This window comes from Oxyura jamaicensis, chromosome 2, assembly GCF_011077185.1.
Source record: "Oxyura jamaicensis isolate SHBP4307 breed ruddy duck chromosome 2, BPBGC_Ojam_1.0, whole genome shotgun sequence".
NCBI lineage: Eukaryota > Metazoa > Chordata > Aves > Anseriformes > Anatidae > Oxyura > Oxyura jamaicensis.
Window position 1 is genome coordinate 57,981,132 of NC_048894.1, and position 27,413 is coordinate 58,008,544.

The window sequence follows — 27,413 nt, forward strand, 5'->3', positions numbered from 1 at the left end:
TTGAGAAAAATAAATGTACAGAAGTTCTTAGAGAACAGCCAGAGCATTTGAGCAGGAGACTCCAAACAACAAACACCAACCCAGTCCCAGCAGCGCGTTTCTAGCTCTCCGGCAAAGCCAAGCGTGAAGGCAGACAGGCACCAAGCACAGAGCTGGAGCTGCAGAGCCTTGTAATGCCACACTGCGCTCTAACATTGATCCCAGTGACCATGCAGCTGTTGTGCAGCAGAGAAGTTGGCATACCTTAATTCCATTTGAAATTAGTAGGTGTTGACTTCAAGATCAGTTTTTTTTTTTAATAAATTTATTATGTTTTGAAGTATTTTCACAACAGATGAAGAACAAAATCCATAAAAAAAAAATAAAAAAGTCTCACCATAAAGTTTCTGAAACAGCAAACACCTTGGCAGAAGTGCAACAAACTGGCCCTACTTCTTTAAAGACCTGAACTGTATTTCAAGAACAGCTCATGAGATATCTTAATTGAGACCTCGAGCCATGGAGTCGAGCGGTGCAAGGCCCCTCTTCCCCCTGTCCCCACCAGCAGGGAATGGGCAGTTAGTTCAAAAATGCAAACAAAAATGAACAGCCATCAAGATTCACGTGGCAGCTTGTCAGCTGGAATTCACCAGTCTGTACATTAGGATCCTCAACCAAAAATCACAAGAAATGAAACAAGTGACAACACAAATTTTGCTTTGGTCAAAAAAAAAAAAAATAATAAAAAAAATTGTTACAGACTTTTAATGTAGTGACAGTCTATAGCCTCTTGCCTAGGGGTGAACACAGCAAGGAGACTAAAGACAAAGCTTTGCTTTCAACCAGATGTTTGGTGTTTATTTCAGCCACAATGCTGACAGAGGCCTGTGCCTTGCAGCCCCACCCCACCACATGTGGCTGTGGTTGGTGTCTCCTGCACCAAGCCCCCAGAAATAGCAGTTCTCCAGCACTGTCCAAGCACATCCAAACTTCCCTTCCACCTTCCCGCATTTGAGCGGGCAGCAGCCGCGCTCCAAAGGCAGCCAGCAGGTGCCCGGCGTAGCTGACTGAAGGCCTGCAGAGGGGAGACTCGCACAGCATCGCCCACAAGGAATGAGGGCCGAGGAGCCGATTCCTTCCACGCCACCACCCCCTTTCCCACCAGTTCTTACAGCGTAAGCAGTGTTTTTCCCCAAACTGTGTGTCCGTACGGTCAGCCATACTCAAGGAGCTGCAGAGAATCAGCCCTTCTTCACGAGCTCGGGGTTTGTTCCCAGCCTGAACGTATTGCTTCGCGGGCAGCTCAGCCTCTCAAGCACATCAGCCTCAACAGCCCCTTCCTCTAGTGTAAAGAAAGAGTGCCTCACCTACGGCTTTACCCACACTTACAGTGGCACAGAAATGGCTTTAAACGTGTGGGAGTGGCGGATAGTCCTGCAGTTACACCTTACAGAAGTTTTCCTATCACAGGGCCCATCTCAGATGCTGTGTTTATAACTTACACTATTAAACTTTCACAACTTTATACACGTTCTTAACGATGCCAATAACACTGTACAGAAGCACGTTAAGGCACAAAAAGCTAAACAAAAACACAGCCCCCTGGAAATCTTGAAGCAGCCGATTCAGAAGAAGCAGGCCTCGTGGTAGGCACACTGTTCATTTCCACGTCCTGCTCCTTTCTCACTAGCAGTGAGCAGGGGACAGAACATGAGCTGCTCAGCATCTACTGTTGAGTTACGATCTGTGGTTACAAACAGAATTTGAAGCAGCTTATAGGCCCCTCAAATGACAGGCTATCAGCAATTATTACACACTTAGGCAGTACGATAGATATGGCAACAGAAATTAGTTTTGTAAGGGGGAATGTGAACGCGCCCCCATCTCAGAGCTTCGCTCAGCTTTGTGAAAGCAAGGAAGCACGAATGTGGAAGAGTCAGAGTTGCACTGGCAGGTGAATAGCAAGAGGTATCACCCCCCAGACCACTGAGCAGAAGAAATGAAGAGTACTGTCTTGCCTAAAACACCTGAAAGATCAGCAGTGGAGGTAGGGCAGGGGCCGCAAGCACGCAGCACCACAGCTACCATTCGCCTCCAGAAATGCCCAGGTAACACAAGTACCGTGTTAGCTCAGTCTTGTTTGACTTCTAGTAATCACCAGCCAGAGATATCAAAGAAAATTTGCACAGTAGTGAGAAGCTATCTACAGGAGGTTAAAAAAACAACAGGAAATGTCTAATTTCTCCAAAGTATGTAAGGCATCTCTGCTTTGCAATATAAATTACATCCAAGCTCAATTCTTGAAGGACTATTGGATGCCTTCCTAAAGGTCTTTGAGGAGCAAGATGTTGCCCTACCTGCATGAGCATTCAGCATGTAATTGCATGGGGGAAGAAGCCTGATAGTTTAACTTAGGCGGTTTTTCTGATGCGGCTACGAGCAAAGGCAACCAGACCACTGGTGTTAAGGAAAATTCACATTGCCACACTCAGTTTGACAGTGCTTTTTGTTCAGATTTCTTCTTTACTAGTGCTTTTTCTCCCACCCTTACAGCAATACTAATCAGATCCCTGCAGTACTGTTTTTGTTAATACTGTTTACCTTTTGTGTGAAGGAGCTATAACACTAGCACAGAAAATCCTGTTCACTAGAAAGAGAACATTCCCAGTACATCTGAAATGAACAAGTCTGTGGCAACACAGAAGGAAAAAAAAAAGGAAAACTAGCTTAGGGGTTTCTATTCATTATTTTATAGCAAGAAAACTTTTGTCAGGCTTTATTATAAAGGAACAGCATAGGAAACCAAATAAATAGTTGAATAGTTAACAGTATGCAATATAATAGTACTAAACTTCAATTACATAAAAATTAAACTTTGGAACAGCAACGATATTAAAGATTTCTTAGAAAACTAGGACTCAGTCCAAGATCCTCAGACTTGTGCATTGCAAAACCCTGTCAACTTTGATGCCTGGTTGGTCCCAGCTTTACCCTCTGAGGGACCGTGTCCACAGAGAACTGACCCATCCACGCAGCTCCCTAATCCCACTCTGCCCCATCATACACATGCAGTTTTTCCAAGTGTCTAAGGGAGAGCGATTGGGAAGCATGAGGTATGAGTTGTGCTTCGTTGTTTCAGATCAGGAAGAAGATACTACTTCCTCTGATAGTTACACTGAGCAAGGTTTGCAATTTAGCCTAAGGATGCTTCTTTCTTCCTTAAAGCAGCTGTTCAAGGAACAGAAAGAAGGCAGCAATGACCTCATGCTCCCAGCAAAACCCAAGCTGAGTTCTGGGGGTGGGGGGAAATCAAGGGCTGATTTATCGTAAGTCTGATAAACTGTCTGATCTAACATGCTGAAGTCAGTGGAGAGAAGTTCAGTAACTCCAGCAGAGCTACATCAGACCCTGTGTCGCTTTCTTTATTGTCTACACATCAACACCACAGACACACTGAGTTGTGCTGTTAGTGCATCTAGCCCAATACAGGAGGTAAAAGAAACAATCTCTGCTGGTTCTTGAGACTGACTGACATGTAAATTTATCACTCTCCAGAGCAGGATTTTACTGTACTCTCCCAAATAAAATCATCACCACTGTATCTGGAATTGTTCACTGCTAAGACTTCTTTACCTTGTGGGACATATGCATCTCTTGCTAGAGGAACCCAGCTCACTGTTCGGCTATACACCAAATAAGTCTGAGTCTTTGGACTTGATGAAAACAAAGAAATATACACAAGAGCATAGCTTTGAAATCTGTATGTCAAACCAGTCAGTCAAATTCTCTCATACACTTTAAGATCAGCAGATAGTTCCACTGAAGTCAGGAGTGCTAAAAAGTGTTTGAGGAAAACCCAGCATTATGTATTTACTTTGAATGACAAAACATGTCCTAAAATATGCTCCTCTTGACATCCATCACTGGAACACCTGCTATGTCAACTTCTCTAGAACATTAGAACAATTAACAAAATTTGTCTGCTACTCAGAGACAAAAAAAAAATATGAAATAAAAACTGCAAACAAAAATAAGTTTTTATCTTCATTAAATTCCTGTCAGCCACTTGAAATCTTGTTTTATCTGTTCCATGAAATTAAAAACTTGGCACATTTTCCTTAGATGCCACCTATCAACATTTCTTTTATCTAGAACATTTACTGCATATCAGAGATTCCCTTGGCTAAGGTATTTTTGTTTAGCAGAAAACACTTCCTTCCAGTTATAGCTATGAAGCGCCACACAGTTCAGTAAATGAATTCTCCTGGTATTTCTTGCAGCAATGGTTCCTCAAATTTAAATCGTTTGGAAATGGCTTTCTGCTCAGTTGCTTTTTCTTTTTCTGACTGCCTACATTGTCCCAGTGTGTATGAAGCCACTACAATTAGTTCTTCTGTCACTATTGATTCTTCCTCCTCAGTTTTCTCAGCATCAACAGATTTTTCAGAGGCAGAATCTGCATCTTGCTGGGTGACGTCGCTGCTCTCCCCTCCTGCACTCTCATTCCAGGCCCTGGAAATAGGTTCATCACTTTGTTCTAACCATGGATGTTGAAGACATTCCTCAGCAGTTGCCCGTTCCCTGCAGAGGAAGGAAAGTGTTAAAAGAAATGTCCAAGGAAGTTGAAATCTCATGCCAAATGTAAGAGATTCATACAATTTTTCTCCAAGGATATGACTGTACTAGACCGATAGAACTGCTAACGTAAGCGTGCCGGTGGTTGCTTCTTACCTAAAAAGCCCAATGGCAGTCCAAGATGATGAACTGTTAATATTTAAAATAAAGGAATTCATAGATCCTTAAATATCACAGTTTACTGTATTTCTGAACAACTGTAACAGATTTTTGTTTAAAGTATGAAGATGATCCCATCCTAACATGCAAGTATTTCCACAAAAAAGAGAAAACACACAAGAAAAAGCAGGCAATTTCAATGGTTGATACACCACAGGAAAAAATGTGGAAGTTGCACAGGAAGCACTTCCTGGTTTGAGAGATGAAATTTCCAATTTGCCTCCCATTGAGAAAAGCATACTAATGAAGTCGGGAAGAGTAAGGTACTCTACCAACTCACCGAGACTAGAAGGCTCAACGCACAGCCCATTTAAAAGACACCAACAAGGTACGTGAACAGAAAGCCAGTGTACTGTACCAGAAGTTATACTTCATTTACAATTTTCTGACATGAAGTTCAGGTTTAATTACTATCAGTTGGACACATTCAGAACATGCAAGTCAGGAGGGAAACGGAGAACTTCTCTTTTCATGTACATGGAAATAATAGTACATAATGAAATATGAATAATCAAAGTTCCCTTATACTTTAAAGATGAAAATGCAAGCATGCATCTATATTTAAAACAGATCTGGTCCAACGTATTATTATATGCAATTGTCTGTTTTACTTACTCAGGTTTCTTAACCAGCAAAGTTTTGATGAAATCCACAGCAGACTCTGATATGAGGTCAAAGTCTTCTCCAGAGTAACTTACGTTCATTTGAGATATATTTAAGAATGTTTCTTGTTTATCATCCCCTAAGAACGGCGATATCCCTGTTAGCATAACATATGCCAGTACTCCAATGCTCCTAAATTAACAGTAAAAAACAAAGTTTTTCGTTGTTGTTATGTATTTAAACTTTTCAATAAAATTATGATGATCATTAATTTGTTCTACTTACCACATATCAGTTGCTGTACTGATTGGGTCATAACTCAGAATTTCAGGAGCTATTTGGGGGAAAAAAGCATTATTTTTTCATATGCAGACATGATATGGTAGCTATACAACGCAAAAATAGGCATGTGATTAAATTTAACATAAGCCACTTGAATCATGATAGTCTTTGGAAATAGATGTTTCTACTCAAGTTATTTAATGATGACTATTGTTGGTTAGTTTTAAGTTAAAAAAAACTGTTTGCTTTTTATTGCTATTTTCAGAAGCAAGGCCAGTCTCTTTACTAATAGAGGAAACTCTATACAAAATTTATTGAAAAATAATTTTAATACCCAATATTCCATACTTCATCATGAAAACTCAGACCCATGAAGAATATACTACACAACTTATCAAAGACAATTTCAAGCAGATTTTCAAGGCCTGGAATAATTTTTTTTTTTTTTAAATGAAACTGATACAAACCTCACCAAGCTAAAATACTGTACTCAGCAAGAGCATATCCCTTTCAACCTCTAATTGAAGTAGTGCTTATTATCACTGCTCAGAATCCTCTAAGCAAGTACTCATCTTCAACACAGTCACACAACTGGTAGTCATTAAACTGGCAATTCAGCTTTAGAGCAGTACCACGTCCAAGAAATAACATGATCTTTTGACACCGTAACTACACAGCCAGTCTGGCATTCACCAAATTTTGAGAAAATTTTTCTAACTCCCCACCACTGAAGTTCCTTCCTCAAGGCTATGTCAATGTTGTGGTAACAACTTACCTACGTATTCTGGAGTTCCCATAATTTCTCTTAGTTCTTCGCTGCTCTTCATTATTCTGGAAAGGCCAAAATCTACTATTTTTATGTCTCCCAGAGGAGACTTACTGGTTAGTAGAATGTTTTGGGGCTGAAAAACAAAGCAGGAAGACCTTCAAGATCACCCAAATCCAATATCTGTGACACCATAACATTGCATAATTATTTCAGATCATGAGCAATGACAATACATTCCATTACATGTACAATAAACAGGATTTTTTTTATTACTATTATTAACTGAGGGAGAGCTTGAAGAGGCACATAGGTTCAAAGCAGTAGCAGGATTTCCAGTTTGTAACCGCAAACCTACCTTTCTTAGCTTAGAGCTCACACAAGAGACATGCTGGTAGCTACCATTTAGCAATAGGATATGAAGATCTCCACATCTGGTCCTTTAGTCCTTCAGACCCCCCCCCCCCCCCCCCCCCCCCTTCTCTCCTTGCTTCCTTTCAAGAGATGGTGTAAAATACTTCTCATTGGAGGGTGTCCAAGACCACCAAATCATTTAAAAAACCCAAACACACGAAAGTATTTTGACTACACCTGTTTAAAGAAAGTCTGTTGCAATTGACCTCAATCTTGTTCAAAGTACAAACAATTGTATTACAGAATACTAACTGAAGAACAGTTAAGAAAAATAGGGCAGCCTGAAAAACAGGTTTTAAGAGCATCACCTTTGGATAAACTTGTTTGCTCTGACGTCACTAGGTCTTGGCTGTCATCCTTCAGAACAAACTTTGTGATCGTTCAGCAGTTCCCTACCTTCTATCTTGAATGGTAACTCAGTTTAAAAAAAAAAATAAAAATCTGAAAATAAACCTGAGACAACAGGTCTTAGATTTTTGCAACTTGGCATTTCCTTGCCAAGAAAGTCCATGTCTCCCTGCCACAGACCAATGCTCACATTGGGCTCTGTCATTAACTTCTCCAACCAAACAGGAACACTGACAGTTCACACTGTGTTCATGCTTCTGGAGAGCCTGACTTGCATAGAAATGGTGAAGGTTTTATTTACTGAGAACTTGTATTGCCATGTATTAGGGGTGGTTGAAAAGGGAGGAGAGCAAAAGAAGAACCACTGAGGGGCAGTCCCAGCTGGATTAACACCAACATTTGTACTTCTATTCACTCAGTCGCTCTCTTCATTCCCATGATGATCAAAGGCATGTTTTCACATTAATACCCCTCCTCTTGAACAGAGGAATAAAAATGTACAAGAATGTTTTGAGATCTGAGGGTTGGACTAGATGATCTTAGAATGATTCTATGATTTTGAGCCAGTTCTTCCTGCTGCAAGACCTGAATATAGTCCAGTTCTTTAATTCCCACAAAGTTTAGCCATAGTATTTAAAACGAACTCCATGATGTTATCTATCTATTTTCTGTTTGCAAATATAAGTATTTAAAACAGCTTATTTTTTGCTTACAAATTGGGATCTGGTGGCTGTACAAAGCCACCAACTTTTGGAGCTGCACATTACCATATGCTTTACAGTTCACATTTGTCATTTTGTATTTGTATTAGAAAAGCAAACATCCCCAAAAGCTGACCATGCCTCCCTAATTAACTTCTCAGATGTTCTTCCCAGTGGTAAATTTAGTTACTTTCTGAAGAGACAAAGAGAGAGCACAAGAAAAGCATTTGTTCTCTATATTTAAATGAGGAAAAGTTTAATGGCAACATTTTTTGAAACCCTTAAGCCCTGTTTTATAATATTTTAGAAGATAACAGTTGAAAGAAGTTTTTAAATCGACTGTTTTTACACACTTACTAAGAGAACTGTCTATAGTACAAATTGAGTCATAACCCTAGAAATAACATTCATTTTCTTCTTCTAAGGAATTACTATGGGGTTAAAATAATGTGACAGTCCAACCATCAGCATGAAACCTTAAAGAACCTGTAGCTCTGGATTTAGCCCTACTGTCAGCCTAACACAGTTACTCTAAAGCTTTAATAAAAGGAAGATTGTTTTCCTGTATCTATAAAGCTGATTTTCTTCTGGTTTTGCACTGCTGTAATTAATACATCTAGGTTCACCATATGTTGATTTGCCTGCAAAGACCAGAGATGCCCAAGCCAGTGGCTCTCCTGCTAGCCATTTTGAAAAGGGCCTTTCACTCTTGCCACCTAGCATTAATGAAATGTCTGAAAAAAAGACATACCAACATTAAAAAAATTTCTTTACTGCAGAGACTGAAAGGTTCCAGTTTAGATCATTGTATGATGTACACTGAACAAAAACATATGAAAAGTGTCTGACTAAATGGACCATCTGAATGGATGTACGCAACTAGATTGGCATGCAGACAGAAACCACATTTCATGGCCACATGAGTCTAGCCCAATGTCATATTAGCATTGAATTAGCTTTCCTGATGCTCTAAACTTCAGGGCAAAGGCCAAAATAAGACAATATATAAAAGATCTGTTCTCATCAAGCAACTTATAAACTACCTGTGCAACCTGCAGAATAAGTGTACTTAGTAAAATGGACACCCTATAACCATACACATTGCAAGCAGGCTTTGAAAGCAGGTTTTGAAATCTTGTAAACTGATGCTATAATGGCAAAATCCATATATTGCACATTTCTCATTATTCCAGAGGTCTCTGTGAGCCTTTGGCCCTAATATTTCTTGTAACTTTAATTGGTTTCCAGATGAGTATGACTAAGAATGCATAATAATGCTAATCTTTTTAAACTAATCAATGCCTCACCTTAACCTGTAACATTAATGAAGCTAGGCATCTAATTTTACAATACTGTTAAAAAAATATCTGATCCCTAGAAGACAAGACAGGAATTATTCAAGGAATAATAGGGTAGAAACAGGAAAAACAGACTAACTGGAATGCCCTGCCTATGTTGTGTAAAAACACTAAAGTAAGCTGATCGGTTTGCTCTAAGGGAAATTTTAAGGACTCAAATATCTTTAAGTGGAACAGAATTTGCTTGGGGATTGTTTTTTTGGTCAATGTGCTCAAGTTAAAAAACAAAAAATAATAGACTTATCAGAGTGGCACTGCACTTTATTCCACAAGATAATCAATACAAGTCCCGTAAATTAGAAGTACGGCTATAATCAAGAGATCCTAGATACTCTATACCCGCCAAAAACCACATAGCTGTGCCCTTATTGTTATAGAAATTTGAACTCCAAATTAAACTGTTCTTTTGACTTATGAAGTTAGTGTTTTTAACCCTTCTTAGTCTCATGGGTGTTCCTTTAGATAAGAAAAACTACACTTCTAGTAACACTGTACTTCTGTATAATAAACTTCCAATCTTAATCCAACCGGAACACTCAGATGAGAAAGCCAATCTGTAATGTTTTTGTAACAGTTTCCTTCCTTCTTTAATAATTGCATTAGTTCACTTTCTGAATATTGGTGTAAAGTAACACCCAAACCAATTTCAAATAATGATTTTGCTAGTTGTTCCCACTGTACACAACATCATGAGAAGAACAGAAAGGGGACAAAGTCAGTGTTGGACAGCCCTAGTAATACATACCAGAGGAGAGTGCTGCTTGGGGTGGTCATTCTCCCTGGGCATTCTCTCCAGGGCAGCACAGAGCAGTACCCATCTCCATTGCAGACAAGCAGCAGCTAGTCCTTCCTCAAATACCCCAACCTTTTATAATTATTATTATTAAAGTTCTCTTCCATTCCTAAACTCCTTTAAACTTTACCAAACTCCAATGCAAGTTCAAGTCAAACAGCTGATGAAAAAAGGAAACTTCTCTTACTCTGCAGCTTTTATGTGCTATTAAGAGGAGATGAAAGACTCCCAAAATACAATCTACACCCTGCAAATTAAACAGGATCAACACAATACTGAGTGTAAATTAAACATCACTCAACAGTAGCATTGTATTTGCTCTTTCTCCAAGTCAAAAGTGGATTACATTATTGTATTTTGCTATTGAAAACACACTAGGTTTCAACAATCTTTCACAAGAAACACACTTTTGGAAAGATAATTGTGTGCCAACCCTACTAAGCCACATCAAAATACCCCATTTTTTTTTTCCTGTAGTGCGTAGTGTTATTTGAAAGGTTTTGCAGCAAGGCTAGAGGGGCTTTCTAAATGCATCCGTAACAGACAAATGAAAGGCAAACCTTTACAGACCCAAATATGAAACCGCTAACACAAAGGACGTGTTTTAGCAAGTGTTTGTAAGCTTTCTGATATAGGCAAATGCACTGCTTACCAGCAATATACTTTGCACAAGTTTTCCAAATGCCACCCTGCAAAACTTTTTAGTGTTTAGTGAATCCCTTACTGCTGTAAGACACTAGGGAAAGCAGCATCAGCCAGACCATACAGCACAAAAATAGTTTGAGCCCAATGAGATAAGCATGTCACCAAAACAAGCACCCAACCAATCAAGTTTTAGAAGCTAGCAGAGCAATGCTGGATGTTTCTATCAGTGAACATAAGATGCTCATTTTTACATCAGTTTTCAGGTCAGACGGAAACAGTTTAAGAAAGCTTTTCTCTGAGCTTTGAGAAAGCTGCCAGCTGTAATCAGCACTGCAGTGTACTTTGACTATTAAGTACTGCAGTAAAATAAAGAACAATGCATTTCAGATCAGATACCTAGCTGATCATGGCTTAAGGAACACCACAGCTTTACCTTCAAAACAGTATGAATATATTCAAAAGACATGTTTTAATATTTACATATAATTTGCTTCAAGGAAAATCAATGGAAATATTTTTGGCCAGCATAGCATATGTACAGGCAAAATAGAGACACTGAGTATCTTGTATAAGCATACTGGAACTTTAGTCCTTTTGAACACTTATTCATTAATGAAAAATTTCTATCAAGTATTAGCACAATTATTTGATGTGTGACTAGATCAATGGGCTACAGAAAGTTTTAAAGGATTCCAGAGGTGATTTAAATAATTGGTTAGAAAAATAGGCAGATGAGATATTTGTGTGCAAATATTACCCATTCTTTGCTTTAGCTAATGCATGGTTCATGATTTGCTGTTGTATATTAAGTATGTACAGCTTGATACTGGAATCTACTGGAAGCTTTGTACTACTGCCAAAGGCATTGAAGTATAAATAAGGAACTCAGCAACAGAAGAAACATGTAGTGCCTTACTGCATACCTACAAAATAACAGGAGAAATAGGCATGTAAGGAGAATTAGAAAATTTTAATGCAAGATGCTTTTAATACTATCTTGCTTAGAAAACTAATTCAACCTCAAAATGAGGTAAAATTGCATTCTTTCACGTGAGAATATGGATGCAAGCTGAATAAAACTAATTGCAGCTTGCTACAAATGGAAGACAATCATTTTCTGGATCCCTGTTACAACTCCCTTCTTAACCATAAGCACTACTCTGGATTTCTTATGACAGCAACCATACTTTTCTTGTCATATTTGCCAAGTGTTTGGTAGTAAAGGACAAACATGTAAATTAAGTCATACAGCATTTTTTCAGAAAACTACTGAAATGCTATAAGCATATTTAACAAATTAATATACTGTTTATTAGTCCTCTATGAACACTTTATTCTGAAATGTTACACATTATATTACCAGTGTCTGCCACGCTTCTGCTTCATTAAAACTCAAGTCAACACAAAACACAGCCCTATTCTTAAAGGACTAAACAATACTCGGACATTTTTATTGTACTTTAAAAATGAGTCAGCTCTTATCCAAAGCACACATTCCCAAATTAAGATACAATGCAAATCCACATTTCACTCAAATTTTGTATTTGATATAATGAGAGAAGCTCCCTAAAAGACTTGCAAACCTAGTACCTAATACTACAACCCAAAAGGTTGAAGTTTATCTTTGAGGAATATCTAGATACAAATCGTGTTAGCTATAAGTTAGCATCAGTATCATATGTGACCAGCAAAGAAGCTAGCGTTAAAAAAAATAGTAAGAAAAATACAACTTAAAATACTCTTACCTTTAGGTCAAGATGAACTACATTGTTTCTGTGCAAGAATGAAACTCCTTCCAGGATCTGCTTCATAAGTCGCTTAACATCTTTTTCTTTGAAGGCTTCCTCTCTTTCAGCAACACACTGGTCGAAGATTTCACCTCCAGCGGCACTATGGAACAGCACAAATGTTACTATTTCAAAGACTAACCTACAGCCCCTATTTTGCTCTACTTGCACCATTTTATTCAGCATAATAAAGATCAGCAGGCGGTATTATCCAGTAGGGGTATTTTCATTTACTAAACCTTTGGCAAGCTCTAGCAGCCTAGGAAGACTTGCGTGCAGTACGGCAGCTTTCAAGAGAAGCAGAGATCTCATTCAGTTAGGTCAGACAACACAAATACTACAGAAACTCTTGGGCCTATTTTGGAAACATTAGTGACTTCGCTTTGAGATGAATGCTACATTTGTTTAAGGGCAGCGTTTAACACAAAAGATGTGCCTTTTGCCATTCCTACTAAGCTACATGGAAATTTGGCTGAAGTAAGCCTTTGTAAACAAGTAAAATAGCCCCACCCTCAATCCGCCTCCAAAGACTTTGCACACACTCAAAAAAGACTAAATGTGAAGTTTATAATTCTTTGTGAAGTCTCTGGGGTGCAGGGATGCTTTAAGTTTCTGAACAGCTTTCATCTAAAAATACTTCTGAAAATTTTAGCTGTCAGAGCTTGATTCCTTATCTTTTGTTTATACATTTAAATAAAAGACAAAACAAAGGAAAAATATGAAAACAACTACAGATGAGTAATAAAATGATTTTAAAGTAGTCCAATGCCACATGTAGGACCATCTCTGTACAGCAATGACTCTAGAGATGCCTTACAACATGACCCTGCAGCATCAGAAGTACAATATGCATAGCAGATGCTCCATCCTCAAACCAGAAGGGGCATAAGAACATCAGAATGGGGCCAACTCGTATATGGATTGCTGGATTACTGCTTATCAATGTACAAATGAAATTAACACACACACATTTTCTGTTTCACATGGAATTCTACAGTCACCACTTAGCAAAAGACGGTGAACCCCCCGAGGACAGACTTCTCCAGTTACCCCACACGGTGATGTGCCCAACCTAGCTCTGCACAAGTGTGAGTCTCCACTGATGCATAGCCGTCTTGTCTGCCTCATCTTGCTCTCTTTTTTAAGTTTTACTACTGAGGCCATCCAGAAGACAGAGGAATATTCAACATGAATTTTGATTTACATGATTTACAATTATTATTTTTTAAACCTTCCCAGATGGTTTGACTGCTGTTATTTAAAATTTTCCCTGCAGATCATCTTGCAAGAAAAAATAATTTAGAAGATGCTTACATCTCAACATTTTCTAAAGTTTTATACTCCTGTATTTTATGCTAGTTAACTGGTAAAACAGTATGATTTGCTTTATTAAACCAAGGTTTTTTTTGTTGTTGCTGTTTTGTGTTGTTGTTTGTTTTATTCCTCTAAGGGAGAAGTCCATTACATTTTTCTCTATCCTGTATCAAAAATCATGGAGCTAAAGAATAAAATGAGTTTTCAATCAAGTGAGCGTTAATGCTCACAAATTCCCCTACAAATGCATTTTCTGGACACTCTTCATCATGTATTTCTTCAGTACACTTTTATTTAGTTCAAGAAGAAAGGCAGTAATATTTTAGCTTTGGATGGGATTTAGGTAATTTATTCTAAAGTTTTAAATAAAATTCCTTTTAAAAAGTACCATCACTTGGAACTTCAAGATGGGCATAGAATATTGTCTACTGTAATTAATAAACTACACCTTCTGTTTTAAGAATGTCATAATATGCTACTTGGAAGACTGATTTAATTCCTTGTAGCATAAATTATAACGCATACACAGTGATAAAATCTATGACTAAAATTACTATATATTTTTTTATTACAGCAGCAACTCTTTGCCACTTGAAAAAAGCAAAGCAGTACGTCTGTTGTTTAAATCTACAAATGAAGTAGGAATTATCCCTCCAAACAGTTGTTGTCAATCAGAGTTGACTTTTTAAAAAATAAACTTGGCTGAAAATCAGCAAAGAGAGGGGGCTTTATAAGGCCCTATTTTCTGTATGTGCGCTTGGTGGTCATGATAAAATTAAGTTATGCCCATCAACAAATAAGAACACTGACATAGACAGCAAGCTAAGAAGTAAGCTACCTGGAATTTTAATATGACACTTAAAGAATCCTGAATTGCACTGCTTAAAAGTCAAGGCAATCAGAGTTGAAGCATAGAGCATCCCTTCATTGCAATCAAAAGACAGCACTAGATGAGAGAAGAAAACCCTGGATTAAGATTTTTATTTATTTCTAAAAGGTATTTAAGTAACCTGTGGTACTTCTAAAGATGCTTTAGTTCATCATCTTTAGAAGTGAGACAACCAAATACAGTCCTTAGACATACACACCCACTTCATGACTTAGGAAGCATGGCTGTAGACAAATATATTTAACTTTACAAAGGACTTGCACATGGAAAAGTGTTTTCAAATGCAATGTTTCATTTGTTTTGATCAACTGTTCTATTTAGGATGTAGACAGAGCAACTCCTTCCAGACAATTCACTCCATCCCAGAATTGCCACATTCAAATAAATAATTAGTGACCCTTTAGAAGAGCACAGAAATTTGTTACTGCAAGACTGTTTTGTGTATTGTTGCTGTGGAGTGAGCTGAACTGATTCCCTTAAGCAAAACAGTCAGCTGACTATGAGCCAACTCAGTCACAAGTGGTTGGAAGTACAATGTCAAAATGAACTCCAAAAAGATTCTCCTGCGTGTCCATGCCAACTTTTGCCAAACTACTTAAAAATATTTTCAACTCTGATATTTTCTATTCCCCAACTACACTTCAGAAAAAAAAATAAAAAATAAAAATAAATAAATAAATAAAAACACAGAAGGGATTAAAATACCTGTTAGGAAAGCATTCTGGGCATGTCAGTGCTATGATTTCAGTATCCATGCAGACCAAGAGTTCTCTTGTGTTTAGAATTTATCCATTTTTCCTTCAAGAGCACATCTTCAATTAAGTTGCTGCTTTTCTAACAATCACTATGAAGTAACTTGCTTTGCTGTGTAGCCCCACCCACCTCTACAGAAAATTTTCACAGGATATTAAAGCAAAGAATTGTCTTTAGGACAACAAAATCTTTAGAACAAGTCACCTTAATCTGAAACAAATAGAAAAGGCAGTATTTAGGGGCATAACTTCCAGTGTCGTTTAGAATGCATTATTTTTGCAGTACTCATTCCCTTAGCCAGGTGTAAGAGGTAAGATGAGAGATGTGAGATGTATGAATTCTTTCCAAGCCTAAAAGTTGCAGCAACCAGTATTCCTTAGCAATTACCATATTTATGACAGTACTGTTGTACTACGAGCTTCTCTATATATTCAAGTGAAATCCAAGTGCTGTTCATCAGTGAAAGCATGCTAACACTTTGTTACTGCTTATCAGTATAAACGAGCTAAAAATCAGTTGGAAGTCTAGAGCATTAATCATGGTTAGAATCATGTTGATTTAAATTCAGTGAAGACTGCTTATCTTCCTCCGGACATCTTAATGCACTGCACAAAATTCAACATCCTACATTTTTCAAGTGCATTTACAATACATTAAGAGTTAGAGCGTATCATCAGAAAAAAGGCTGAACAAAACTATTTCAGCACATCTAAAAAATTCAAATCTCCCTATCTTTAATGGGTCAGAAACTGGGACAGTCTTCTATAAGCCTCAGCAGCACAAATCCTCAGAACACAGATTTGTCTTTAGACAAGTCCTTAGAATACCCTTGATGTCAAATATGAGTGAGACCATAAGCAGTCTGCAAGGATCAAAAATTCACTTATGCTCTGCCAAAGGGCTCTCTTGAAAGTGTTACTCTTGGAAGATAAATGGAAACTCATTTGTTTTCTGTACACACAGCTTATATTCGAGGGACATCCCACCAAGGTGGCTGTAACAAGACCACATATTCATGCTCACTACTAGCGACATTCACACCTTCACACCCTCCTTTCCTCAGCGAGGCATACACCACTAGACAGCAAGCACACAAGCAAATTCACCAAGAATTTTTCAAGTGTAAGGCTACCATTGCGCACCAATGAGCCCAAAGACAGAAGTAACTAAGTCTGTATCTGATGAGAGAACACACAGGTAGAAAGCATTCGCATGCATTAAGTTGCATAGGCTGTTCTTTTAAGCTCTCTGTTGCCAGCCAAATGCAAACTGGTGTCCCCCTTGCCCCAACCTTTCTGACTGGGAAGCCTAAGGGCTGAGATGCAGAGCATGAGGTAACCAACTCAGTTTGAAAAGCTTTCCCCTAAAACTTTACGGGAGCTCCCGCCTTGATTGGATTGCCATCTCTAATACCTGCGCTAAGCGCTCTAACAGACGGTGTGCCAACACTGGAGCAGCACAATTATCCAGACAGTACAGGAAGGAACGTTCTCCAGGTCCAAATAGCTAGAGGTGGAAAAAGTACTTCATGCAGCATATCAAATAAACCCCAACCACCTCCTCAAGAGAGCAAAGACAACTTTTTTCTTTCTTAAAGCTCACATGACAGAAGTCTACTATATAATATACACACAAGACCCTGGCAGGTAGCTATTCAATTCACGGGCTCCTTACGACACACAATGGCCTAGATTTTGAAGTTACGCAAAAATGTTTCTCCAAAATCTGACCCGCTGATTACAATATCCTCTATTACTTCCAGAAGTGTATAAACAAACTGATGACCACTTCAAGACACCAGTTCCGAAGCACCAGATGCATTGTTGCTCTTTCTTTCAAAAGAAACCAGGAACAGTCAGGCAGGTTATGTATAAATATTGAGCCCAGAAGCTACAATAAAAGGAAAAAAAGCAATTTTGAAATCTGAATGTGTCAGGTTTTCCCCAGACACTCTGCATTTTTCAGTAAACATTTTTATTCATTCAATTTTCACTGAAATTCAGAAACAAGTCTGTTCCAGAGTAATTCCAAACTTTACATACTGCCCCTTAAGACAAGCTCTTAAACCCTCTGCTGCTTGTTGGCACAAAGACTCAACAAGTCAGTTGTTAGTGTGGATGCAGATACAGCCTTGCCATCCTGCTGTTGTTAAAGCCAACACTAATGCCTCGCTGCTTGCCATTGCTCAGAGCTTGTATTAATACTTATCAGCCAATTTTAAGCTTGCTTTCTTTCAAAACTGATACTGCTTTAAAGACAACCCTCTGTATAATTAATATTTCTTCTCATGAAGGCAAAGCACTAGCACCCCACCCCCCTTACGACAGATCCAACATCAAGAGAAAAACTTCAAAACCTTAGCAGATAAAGTTAGTGGGCAACGATTAAGTATTTATTTTTCTGCTTTCCATGATAAAGATCTGCCACGCAGACCATCAAGCTTAATAGAAACTGAAATGCCCTAGAGAAGCTTACAGTCCAGATATGCTCTTTAATCCTCTGCATACAGAATGTCAGAAATTTACTAACATTCATACCTGTTTTGTTGCAACATGCCTCTGGAACATGCTGACATTAAAGAAGCATCCAGACATATTTGCTGAAGTCAGTGAAAGAGTGTTTTTGTAATTTACAGCTCCAACACGCAGCTATTTATCTGTAACGAGGTATGAGTGATGCATATAAAAACAATAATGTTGCTAATTATGGAACAACCTGGTTACTAGTTAATACTTTGGATTAAAAATGTTTTGTAATTGTAACAGAACCGAGTTCTAAAGGAAAAATAGCAATCTGCATTGGGATTAGCACAAAAACCATTGCTCATCCCAAGCTGTGAATTCTACTGCTTGTTATATACCTGCACTATCCAGAAATTTAAACTGCTTTCTAATTAGATCCGTGTTACTAGTGTTTAGAACATATTTTTTTCATCTCCAGCAACTGCAGCAACTCTGTCACACTTTTGCATTATAACAAATACTTGAACAACTCGTAAATCCCTAATACCATAACTGCACAATGAAGCTAGAAAAAACGTATTCTAGAAGGAAGCTTGCCTTAGCAGACACAGTCTCATTCCATGTCGCTTAAGTGCAAGATAAAGTTTCTTTTGACTTCTGAACACCATCAGATTTGGGCACAAGATTTTTCACCATTCATTTCTGTCATCAAGGAAGAAAACAGCTGTACAAACTACATTTACTTCAGCAGACAGGTCAAGTCACTTCTGAACTATTAGGCCTCACTGTTCCTCTCCTAGTTATTTTAGGAGACACAGAGCTTTCACAGGATCTTAACTGAGTTCAACACCAACAAGCATTTGGCTACCTCGTGGAACCTAGATGACCAAAGAAAACACCTCTGGGTAGCAGATAAACATTCACAGCTGTAAAAAAAATCTCATCTGGACAAACTCAAAGCAGGGGAAACAAAAGACAAGTGTAGAGTCACAAGTTAAATGCCACTATTCTAGGTGAAGGTGAAATACAAAACTATTCTAGGTCTGAATCCATATACTCTCTTGCAAGTCTGATTTTCTCCAAGACAACACTGGAGTACTATGTTTGAGATATGTCTTGAGTTTCTGCTCAACAGGTCTTTAACCTCTTACTGATACAGTGCTCTTGTCTTTTGCCAGCACATTGAAGACAAGTTCTTGTCTGTATCACATTAGGAAGATGCAGTTAGCCAGACAGCATGACTGAACAAACTAGTCTGGAAGCACTGAGTATGGGAGAGCTTGCGGTCCTAAGCTTACATGCTTCCTGAAAGATCTGGTGTTTGGAAAACTTAATAGTTTAACCAGAGAGAGCAGCCAAGAGCAGGAAAGTTTCAACACCACATTCCCTAGTGTTAACTGCGATAGGATACCTGTAAGTAAACTGCTCCAAGTGCTAGCTCTGTATAATGCATGAGATTCATGAAGAGATGTATCAAGCTGAGAAGAATTAGTACAAGTTCTGATATTTGTCAGTTGTCTTTAAGTAATTCCCTCTCCCAAATTAATTTCAAAGTTCAAAAACAAGAAAAATAGATTTCACTTCATCTTTGTCACTGCCAGCAACAAACTTCAGTACTTTCATATACTCATTGCTTCTTTCACACGTAGAGACTGTGCACAGTTCATATTTCACTTTAACTATACAAATTATGTTTCAGCTTTGAAAGACGCTGTATAATTGGAGAAATGTAATATATTGTGCTATAGTTAAAAGACTGCACATAACTTTCTGTAATACTGATATTCTCTGCAATTATATTTTAATTCAAGCAGATAGCAGGCAAACAATAAAATTGTTTTGCATATTGTTCACAGACACAGGATTTTTACATGATTAGCTTTAAGCAAATACTGTGGAAGGTTAGTCAGGAATTATTATTAGTACTTACTATTCCAGGACTAGAATCATCTCTGTTGCAGTTTCATAAACTTCATGCAAGTTAATGACCCACAGGTTGCATTGTGCCAACTCAAGGACTGCAATTTCATGGATTATTTCCATCCGACAGTCTTGACCCTTTCTTCTTTTTCTCATGAATTTCGCTGCAAACTCTTTTTCAGTGTCTTTCTGGATACATTTCTTCACCACTGCAAATTTCCCTCTAAAATTAAAGAAGAGTTTTGAGTTAGAAAATAAGTCCTTTAGTGAAAACTTTAGTACAATCCTGTTGTGGCTTAACCCTGTGTACCACACAGCCACTCGCTCATCCCCAGTGGGATGAGGGGAGAGAATCGGAAAGGTAAGTGTGAGAACTCATGGGCTGAGATAAAGAAGTTTAGTAGGTAAAACAAAAGCCACACACAAGCAAAGCAAAACCAGGAATTCACTTGCTCCTTCCCATCAGCAGGCAGGTGTTCAGCCACCTCCCAGAAAGCAGGGCTCATCACGTGTAACAGTTTATTGGGAAGACAAACACCATCACTCCAAGAGTCCCCCTGATCCTCCTTTACCCAGTTTTATTGCTGAACATGACGCCATGTAGTGTGGGACATCCCTTTGGCCAGTTTGGGTCAGCTGTCCTGGGTCTGTCCCCTCCCAGCTCCTGTGCACCCCCAGCCTGCTTTCTGGCAGGACAGCACAGAAGCAGAAAAGTCCTTGGCTCTTTGTAAGCACTACTCAGCAACTGCTAAAAACATCGGTGTTATCACCACTATTTTCATCAAAAATCCCAAACACAGTATAGTGTGAGATCCTGCAGAGAAAATCAACTTGATCCCAGCTAACCATGACAAACCCTATAGATTAACATCCAGGTAACTTGAAGTAAATCGCTATTCAGGGATACAAGATGCCTTCCTTGCTCAGTGATAGCCCCTGCTCTCAAAAGTTAAGAGCATAACAATCCAGCATGTAACTTAACCTCCACTAAAAATAAGGATTTAAAAGTAAACAAACAAAACACAAAAACCCTCAGTTAAGAAACCTGACTTTCATATGTATGGAAAAAATGGGCTGTGCTAGTTAGCAAGATGAAGATACCACTGCCTATCTTCAGCCAGAAGGACCGAATCCATCTCCTCAACTTTTCATAAAAGGCCAATAAAAAAGGCCAGTGCATGAGCACGCAGTTGATGCTTTCTGTGACTATACTTCAGCAAACTAATTGCCCAGTTATTGCTTTCCCCACTATATTCAAGGCAACAGCAGCCAACAGCTTTATTCAGTGACTGCTCAAGATCCTTCCCTATTTACTAGGAACATTTAAAAAAACCTCACTTTGTATTTCCACCATGTTATGTCTCCAATGACAACAGCTACAGCTTTGATTGCTTAACAGTTCTCAATCCTTTATTCTTGGTCTCGTCATTGTTTAAGGAACAGGAAACATTTCAAGAAGCACAGAAGCTCGGCCAACATAAGGCATTCAAACAGTTCTTGCAACAATGACATGTGAACACACACACTGCGCAGAACTGCGCACGGCGCTTAACCCACATCAATGTGCATCATTTCTGACAAAACATCCAGCGGATGAGCTGCACCACGCCAGCAGCCTAGCTAAAACCACACGGCAGCGCCTACATCAGAAGTTTTCCCCCACAGCATTTTCAACTGAAGTTCCTGCCCTAAACTTCCTTGCAGCACAGTCCAAAGCCACCTGCTCCACTCAGTCCCGTTCATACCGTCCTCCTTTTTAGAGTGGAAAGCTCTGTTAATTAATGCATCATCTAATGCCGTGACAAATCCCCACACTTTTAAGTATAGCGATCTTACCTGTACAGGAAGAATTTAAAAGAAAACTATCTTTATTTGTATGCAAACATGCTTATAAAGCTGCAGGAATAGCTTGCAGGGTCTTATTTTGTTTCCTTATTACCTTATTGTAGGGTAGCTGAAACCAAAATTAGAGTCCTCATCTGGTCTGGGATACAATTACATGGGTTTTGCCTCTCCTATGTCCAAGCTGAAGTGTACACAGTTAACTAATTCAGCTCATGTCAGACTTCTCACTCTCACAGCTCCTAAGCTATTGGCAGCCTGCTTTCCATGAAAAGTAACTGCTGAAAGGAGTTGTGGTCAGCCCGCTTATAATAGAAATTTGTTTCAAAATTGCCCAGTCTAAATTAAGTCAAATAAGCACCCACAAAGTGGATATTTGCTAGGCAATCTCACTAAAATAATCTAACTTGTGACTACCGAGGCAGCCACAGTTATTCCTCTGGGAATAATATTTTGCATAAGCGCCCATTATCTGCAGCACCGTAATATTAGTATAGATCAGAGCACAGCAGATGTGAAGGCTGACAAACAGTAAGAAAATGCTCTACATAAGCTTTGCAAATGCTTGAAAACATCGCACAATTCTGTAGTCGTAGGAAAGGTGTGCTCAAAAGATTGCTCTAAAATGGTTTAAACAATATAGACAGCATGCTGTGGGAGGAACAGGCACCCAAAGCCTCTAGAAAAGAGGCTAACAAACAGCTACGTGCCTGCTAGAGATCTAGCAAAAAGCATGCTGGAAGAAATAACAAATGTGGATAGCATGGGCAGCTTATCAGGAAACACACAAGTGTTCCAAAGATTATACGCTCCCGATCCCAAAAATATTGGGAGGCCAGTGTTTCTTTCAAGTGGAGTTCTAGGAAGCTTGTGATTAGTGTCGTGGCTACAAGCATAAACATCCCTCCAGTATTGCAATCCTAACCACAATTGAGAGCAACCTTCCCTATGCAGCCAGGGAAAAGGCTTTTAAGTTATTCCAAAGACGTGCATCTGTATGACTCGTGTGCAACAAAGTTATGCGTTCACCAAAGGTGCTATAAGCCCTGCTGAGGCTGCATTTTGGCATGAAGACCAAATACCGCGCAGAGGGAAGAGCAGCAACTATGCTGATAGAACAAGAAAAATAAAGACGTGGGAAACTAGCAAACATAGCTTGTTGCTGAAGGGTCTTTTATTTTACAACCTGGAGACCACTAAGCATTTACACCAACAACCTGGACCGCTGGGTTCCTCTGTCTCTATTTTTCTTGAATAGTCTCTGACTGCTCAGCTTCCTTCCAAACACATGCCTCCTTACCACTCAGTCAAAAGCTTTTAATTCTAGCACCAGCGAGGCACCTAGAAACAGTAGCTTCAAAAAGTTTTAAACCTCTCTGATACAGCCTTCAAGCAGCCTGGTGTTGTTTAGACCGACATACAAAATCTGGAAGCAAGTGCCTTAATCCTAACGAGCCCGATGTCGCCAATCCCTATGGAAATCAGACCGCTCCCGGAGCGCGAGGGACCGCTGCGTGTGGCCACGTGTGTGCTGCTGGGCCGGGCTGGACAGACGCCTGCGAGGTGATGGGATTAAAAGGACAGGTTACGCAGGGGGGCAGCCAACAAATGATAATTCTTAGTTGTTCGGGACTAAGAAACGTGCCCAGCCCCTTGGTGGTTATACCTGTAATTAGAGCCATTGTAACTGCCGCCTGCAGAACTCACCTTTTCTGAATACGATCCCAGAAGAGAGCAAACTTGACAAACCTGATATTTATAACCAACAGAGCTAATTACTGTGCAGCCTGCTAGATTCACAGCTGAGACTATTTCTGAGCAAAGGTCCAACGACACTGCCCGCTGGACACCCAAAGCAATAAGTTAAACCATCAGACACACTTCCAAGCACTTTCTTTTTGATAGAGGCAGTGCAGTATACAGAGACAAGGCTGATCTGAACAAGCTTTCCCAAGAAGTACACCTACGTGTTTCATCTTTGCTTTTCTTAAAAGCATGCTTTTCAGAATTCCTTATAAAAACCAGATCTGCTGTACAACAGTTAATACAGTATTAGACCACAGCAGTTGAGCTGTGTTAAGAGCTAACAAGGAGAACATAGCATTGAAAGCAGCACAGTTTTGAGAGGAAATGCTTAAGGTTCATCTCCAAAGTTAGAAACTGACTATCAAAACACAACAAAAAATACTTTTAAGGGAGACATGAGTAGGCAACTAGAAGTAGCTCTCAGTTTTCACAAGAGCCTCCATCAGAAATTCTGATTTAAGGTATCACATCTGAGTACAAAGAAGCTCAATGTCACCTTCCCCGACTGCCAACAGAGTTAGCATAATTTCATCTGGCATACAACAGGGCTTAAAGGAAAAGCCTCAAATCACAAATCAAATGTCAACTCAGATAAACAGGAATATTCATGTCATGCCAATTCACTTGGTCACAGGTTCCGAAGAACAGAGAACTAACCTGGCTGTAATGCTTATTTTTAAGATGGCCTATTAAACATTGTCACTGTTACTAATAAAAGGAGTAACAGCAATTCCTATTAACCTATTTATTTTACAGAAATCTCAGAAAAAAGAATCCGAGATCCATGAAACTATATGCAAATTCTTACAAGTTTTATAGCAAACTTTTTCCCCCCAAAGTGCGATTTTCTTTCTAAATTTTTCGTTTCCAAAGAGCAAAGGGTGTGGAGATGCCATTTCCAATGCTCACGAGCAATTAGCTCACACCGATTTGTTCCCAAATGGCGGAACCAACTACCTGCAAGCCTCTGTTTTCACCTCCTTTTCTCTGTCATGTTGTTCCACAAGCGTTTCCTCCTAGCTGTGCAACTGCAAGCAGCTGCTGAGAAGCATGATAGCATGTGTGCACGTTCTTACTGAAGCACAGAACTGTACAAGAACCATACACCACTAAGAGGTGAGTTCATGAAGGCTACCTCAGAAATACACAAGTTCAAGCCAGAATTTTTGGAAAAAAAATCAATACATAGGTTATCTGCACATGAAACAGCAGTTAAAGACAAAAACAACAAAAAAAAGTGTTTCTTGATTCTGTTCAGTCTTCCCAGATGATTAAAATAGTTGTTATTCATAGCTCTGGGGTGAGAACGAGCTTGTCTGTTTTAACAGAAATCTAAGAATGAAGAAAATCAACAGAACTGCACTTGATGTACGTTTACACGGATGCACTGCATCCATTTTGCTGGCAGAACATTGCTGGTGTTAAAGCTATCCTTTAAGAAGACTCTCGTGTTCTAGTGAGAGGAAAGCAAGGCCACCTGTTTATGCCTTTCTCCAACCCAGCTCTAGAACCAGGAGTATTTTCTGAACACAAATTACAGCTACCAGTACGTCCATAGCTTGTTTTAAATTAAAAAAGGAAAAAAAAAGAGCACAATACTCCAACAGTGAGCTAAAGAATTAATGGTCTAATAGCATTTTGTGTGCAATTAGGAGATATTTTGTTAAGGAAAAGGAGAGAAGTATCTGAATACAATTATACTGGACAGTTTAAAGAAGCTCTAGGTAATATAAACCAGTGATTAAACATTTTGTCTGAGGCTGTGTTTCTGGAACATGGAGCTTAGACAGACACTCATGCGTAGACTTGCAAAGATCCTTCAAATCTGTCACCACGAAAAGAATATTGCTCCTAATTTTACAGTAAAATTATGGCTTGAGAGTAGATAAGGGGAAAAGTCAGGCATTTCTTTCCCTGTTGTCAGCAAAGTATACAGTATTTCAAATTAACTCATATCAATCTAGCAGCAGCTGAAATCATTTAAGAGAGTGAGCTGACTAGAAGTGGCACCCTTAAAACATCCATCAAAAGAAGTTTGGTTTGAAACATCACGCAACTTGAAATGAAGATTTACCTGGGAACATTCTGATTCGGGGACAACAGAATTAACTAGGCTCTGAAGACCAGCCCAAAATTTAATTTATTAAAAAATTTCATTAAAAAAATGCCATTTCTACGTCAGCTTAAAGAACTTAAACTAATTTTCTTTCCAGAGTTGCCACTATAACCACACTTTCAGCATTCTTCCTAAATTAACCTGTTTATTCCAGCAGCTGTATTTGGGTTTACTTACAAATGCCTATTCAGCTACTGCACCAGGCAGCAGCCTTCTGAAGCACATAACCTTTACGTACTCAAAGCAATTTTTGCTGCAAACAGAAACAATGAAGCCTGATTTCCTGCAGTTCTGCACCAGAGTCACTCTTGCGACATCATGACCAGGTTCTTCCCACACCAACCTAAAAGATGCTTCCACCAATACCTCCCCAGGACCCCACTACCACGCCACCAGGGGCCAGCAGCCCCCACACCTCCTTTCCCTCTCCACTTTTTTAGAACGACAATGCCCCTCGACCTTCGCCACCTCCCCTGCCTCTTCCCACCTCCACCGCCCATCGGTGAGGAGGAACAGGGGACTAGGGCTGCAGGTGCCAGGGCTGCTGCTGGCACACACGTGCTGGAGGCCAAAGAGCACACAGACCTGCTGAGTTTGTGCAGCTGCCTTGGGCTCAGCAGCAGTGCTAGATCTGCTTTCTCCTCTCCCCCTCCTACCTGCTTTCAACACAAGTTATGCCAACTGTGCCATTCTCAACCCCCTGCCTGAAGTTCAGCTCTTACATTGCTTCCCTGGTTCTGGGAAAAGGGTGGGCAAACACACAGCATACAGACTGCTTTTCCTTACCGACTTCCTTAGCAAACTTAGCTACCACAGCCGGATCAAAGCGCGCTGCGTGCACAAGGACTGCTTTTTGGCCGAGACAAAACCTGTCACCTCAGGTTGCTAACTGGTCCAAGGCCTCTGCAAAGATGAGCCTGCTCAAAAGTAGAGACCTCCACACTTTATGAACAGAAAAAGCGGTTTCTGCTAAACAAGCATTATCGATAAGACACCCTACAAGGAGACAGCTACGAGGGTCAGCAAGACTTTCCACTTACCACCTATAGGTTGTCTTGATGCCTAATTAGCAAAAACTTCTCCTTAACGGAAGCACTTGGGGTAAAGCATCCACTTTTTGAAGTAAAATTGTAGTAAAAAAACCTCTGAAATTGAATTAAGCGACCAAGCATGCACACTCATGTACGTGCTGTATGTATATGTACGAACTTCTATATTTAAAGAGAAGAGGATGAAAACATTTGTCATTTTGCAGCAGAGCAGGTAGTTTGGATTAGTAAGGATTCTGCTACTGCGCAGAGCAGCACAGACCCTTAGGACAGACACGGCTAACTCCGTTTAACCCAACTACAGGTGCAGAACCACGGCATAACACGAGCCTCTTCTCCCAGCACGGCTCTGACCAGAGACGACTCCGCACAAAACGCCACACCGGGAATCCCCGGTTCAGAGCGAGGTTTGCTGTAGCACTTATTCCTGCTCCCGGCCTGGGATTAACCCCCGCAGCCGCACCTGCGTGTGCCAGGAGGGATTCTTCCCCTCCACCTCCCCCCAGCCCGCACCCACCTGCCCAGCTCGCGGCCGGGGCTGAGGCGGTACCGCAGGTGGAAGGGCTCGCTGCGGATGGCCGTGCGGATCTCCGACAGCAGCCCGCCGCGACGGGGCTGCGGCTGGGGCTGCGGCGGGCGGGCACCGCGGCAGCGCCCGGCCTGAGGCGGCGGCGGCGGCGGCTTCTCCTCGGGGCTCATGGCTTCTCCTGGCCGGGCGCTCCGAGCCGCTCCGGGTCCGCTCGGCTCCGGCTCCGCGTCCCGCCCGCCGAAGGGAGCCGAGGGGAGGCGGCC

The 27,413-nt window shown here is 40.0% G+C and overlaps 1 protein-coding gene across 1 annotated transcript; it reads right to left on the minus strand.

The window, feature by feature from the left end:
* Positions 1-2,482: 2,482 nt before the first annotated feature.
* On the minus strand, positions 2,483-27,413 carry STK17A (serine/threonine kinase 17a). Its single transcript, XM_035318323.1, has 7 exons — positions 27,139-27,413; positions 19,819-20,031; positions 12,429-12,573; positions 6,434-6,560; positions 5,662-5,710; positions 5,389-5,568; positions 2,483-4,560 (listed from the first exon to the last, which is right to left on the minus strand). The coding sequence occupies exons 1-7, from the start codon at positions 27,318-27,320 to the stop codon at positions 4,227-4,229; spliced, it is 1,230 nt and encodes a 409-aa protein (XP_035174214.1). The 5' UTR covers positions 27,321-27,413; the 3' UTR covers positions 2,483-4,226.